General features: G+C 50.4%; 1 protein-coding gene across 2 annotated transcripts in view; it reads right to left on the reverse strand.

The window, feature by feature from the left end:
* Window positions 1-2129, reverse strand: part of Sars (seryl-tRNA synthetase) — a 19899-nt gene extending 17770 nt beyond the window's left edge. For both annotated transcript variants that reach the window (XM_005367893.3, XM_005367892.2), the window contains exon 1: window positions 1871-2129. In XM_005367893.3, the coding sequence (XP_005367950.1) occupies window positions 1871-2006 (136 nt within the window). In that variant the 5' untranslated portion in view covers window positions 2007-2129. The remainder of the gene's footprint in view (window positions 1-1870) is intronic.
* Between the last annotated feature and the right edge of the window lie 1370 nt (window positions 2130-3499).

The raw sequence follows: 3499 nt of genomic DNA on the forward strand, positions 1-3499 counted from the left end.
TCGAACTCACAGAGATCCGCCTGCCTCTGCCTCCCGAGTGCTGGGATTAAAGGCGTGCACCACCACCGCCCGGCCAAATGCTCACTTTTTAATATCTGCCTAGCCTATGGATCCCTAAGGAGCCCACCAATCATCTCTACAGACTAGGGTCAAATTTCCTTGATGTGTATGTTCTATATGAAACTACCTAACATGTTTGAAGTGACAGCAACAGCTGCTCAATACCTAAATAGCTACAGAATGCTACTCCTGGTTATGATTCAAGGCAAGGTGCTCAGAATACCTGTGTGTGTGTGTGTGTGTGTGTGTGTGTGTGTGTGTGTGTGTTGTTTTTTCAAGAAGGTTATGCTGGCCTTCATTCAAATGCAGGTCCTCCTGTCTCAGTCTCCCTTGTGCTAGGATCATAGGTGAATTCCACCAGCTCCCGCTCAGAATATTTTCTCTTTCTTTCTCTTCTTACCAAGACTGGAATTTATTATGTAGCCCTAGCTGGCCTGGAGCTCACTATGTAGACCAGGCTAGTCTCAAACTCAAGCGGTCCACCTGCTTCTGCCTCCTGAGTGCTGAAATTAAAGGCAGGCACCTTCACCCTTGGCTTAAATATTTTTATACTAAACGAATAAACAAACAAAAATGGAGACATTTTCAGATTGGAACAATTTAAAACTTTACATTGGAGTGCAGTCTCTTACACAACATCCTATTAGAGTACTTGGAGCATACTGAATGAATAAAACTGTAAGCTAAGCAAATTTTTTTTGATACCCACGAATTTTTTTTAACAGTAAAATTAATGCCCCCAAAAGGTAAAACCATTAACACTCAGAGGCATGGTGGCGCACACCTTTGATCCACTCAGGAGGCAGACGCAGGCAGATCTTTGAATTCCAGGCCAGCCTGGTCTACAAGTTCCAGGACAGCCAGGAGTGCACAGAGAAATCTGTCTCTAAAACTAAAAAAATAAAAACACACCAAAACAAACATGACACTCTTGGATCGCGACAGCCTTTGCAGCGTGTTCTCTTATAAACCATGCTCTCAGCTGGTTGCAGACTTATTGCATCAGACAAAACGAGTCACATGCCACCAACAACATCCGGTCTGCCAGGTGATCATTCCAGAGGCACACTCGGCGGTACAAGATTCCGGAGCTTTATTTAATTTCATGAATGATGCTGGGTCACTTCTACTCTGCCAACGTCTTTCCCAGAAAGCTACCACAAATCACAACCATCCTCAGCTATAACAAGATTTTTCTTGCCTTACAGCACCCCTCCCTCCTGTCTGAACTAGCACGGAAAAGCCTGATTCTTAAAGGTATGCCCACAGGGTTAGAGGAATGGCCATCCCCCCCCGCCCCAAGCTTCGGGATCATTGCTTTTAGCCAAGAGCAGCCTCCAAAGTCCCCGAATGGTTCGAATGGGGTGGAGTAAAACCTACGGTGCGGCGGATGCCACTCAATCTGAGATAGCAGCCTTTGATCCCATCAAAACCGGAAAGACCACGCTGGCTTTGTAGAGGATAAGAAAGCACCAAGAAAGACCAAAACGTAAGGAAAAGAAATTTCTACCCGCCCTCAATAAAAACTCCAGCTCTGTCTTCTAGGTACCCAAGGGCCTGACAGCTCTCCCTGCGCGTGCGCGCTGCTCCTTCTAGAGGCACAGGAGGCACGGAGCACGCGCGGGAGGGGCCGCGGGCCGCCGGAGCTGCCGGGAGAGTGGGACTAGCCGGGTTCCCAGCCTCTTCTAGGGACAGGCGGCGTTGCAGCCAGCCAGGCCAGAGAGCATCTGGCAAAAGGTGTAAGTGGTGGCCTCGGACGCGATGGCTGAGTTGAGGATTCGAGAGATGCCGCAAGCATCCAGGCACTTACATCGTCGCCACTCACTGTCTGCCTTCACCAGCTGGTCCACCAGCCCCGGGTCCTTGAAGCGCTTCTCCTGCGTCTCTCGAATGAGGGCCGGGTCCCCTCCTTTATCCACGCGAAACAAATCCAGGTCCAGCACCATCCTTCTGCTTCACGATTTAACACTAAATGAAGAGAGGAGTGTACCGCAGCAAGCCGCGGGGGGAACTACGCACTGCGCCTGCGCCCTGACCTGGCCTCGCTGCGCAGGCGCGGGGAGGCAAGCGAACGCTCTTTCTCAGCCGGAAGCCGCAGTGTTAGGCGGAGTCGGGAGGGAGCGGGGGTTAAAGAAAGGGCGTGGCCTCCTGCCTAGCGCCTCTTTCTGCAGAGCCAGCCGTCGTCGCCCAGTGAAATTGTGAAGGCCTTAGTTTCCTCTTGTTGAAGGGCATATTCCGGTGTGGTGTGGACTGAAGCCTGCCCCTGAGAAGCCAGTGCGCCTTGCTGACGTCAGTCTTCCTCCATCTTGATACCAGAAGGACAGTTACATATTTGTTCACCCAGTTAGCGAATCTCAAGATTTTGATACAAAGTCTCACCTATAACTCTGTAAACCAGAATAGCCTCCAACAGAGTGCCGGGACTGAAAGTGTGTGCCTCCTCACCGTCTTCATTTTTCTTTTTAGACTACTATCCCCGTTCTCCAACGAGCCTGTGCCAAGCCCACTGAAATATAGGTCTTAATAGAGACCCCGAAGGAGACTGAGGTGGCAGGGTGATCTTGGTGTGTCCCTTCCTGGTCTCCTGCGGTCTGGGCTACTGTTTTAGGTTTAAAGCCAGGACGAAGGGCTGTGTGTCTGGAGATGCCTCTATGTGACAATGTACACCTCTCTTAAGTGCCTGTCATCCAGCTGGCCTTTGTAAGAAGCTGTGGCACGTATTTAGGACACTGGCTGGGTACTATTCCATGTTTACTGAATTCGAGCTTTGTCAAGCTGCTCCACAAACGCATTCATATTATTCTTGTTTCGTTGAGAACGGATCTCTATGCAGACCAGGCTGGCTCGCTTCTATGTGGGGAGTGTTGGAATCACCACCCATGCTTACCCTACATACTCACCGCTACTATTTGGTTTTGTTTGTTTTTTGAGACAGGGTTTCTCTGTGTAGCTTTGCAGCCTGTCCTGGAACTGGCTCTGAAGACCTGGGCTGGTCTTGAACTCACAGAGATTGCCTGCCTCTGCCTCCCGAGTACTGGGATTAAGGGTGTGCACCACCAGCATGCACCATCACCACCCTGCTCACAGTTACTCTTAGTGAGAAGACCTCATTTGAAACTACCTCGCTTGGTTAGGTGAGGTGGTACATGTCCATGATTCCATCCCTTGGGAGGCGGAGAAGCAGAATCATGAGTTCAGGGCCAGCATGTGTCAAAAATCAAAACCTAGTCAGGCTTGGTAACGTGTCATCAGAGGCAGACGCCAGCAGATCTACACAACCCGGTCTACATACTGAGTTTCAGGCCAGCCAGAAGCATATAAGAACCTGTCTTATAGGCCGGGAGGTGGTGGCGCACGCCTTTAATCCCAGCACTTGGGAGGCAGAGGCAGGCGGATCTCTGTGAGTTCGAGACCAGCCTGGTCTACAAGAGCTAGTTCC

This window comes from Microtus ochrogaster, unplaced genomic scaffold (assembly GCF_000317375.1).
Source record: "Microtus ochrogaster isolate Prairie Vole_2 unplaced genomic scaffold, MicOch1.0 UNK25, whole genome shotgun sequence".
Taxonomy (NCBI): Eukaryota; Metazoa; Chordata; class Mammalia; order Rodentia; family Cricetidae; genus Microtus; species Microtus ochrogaster.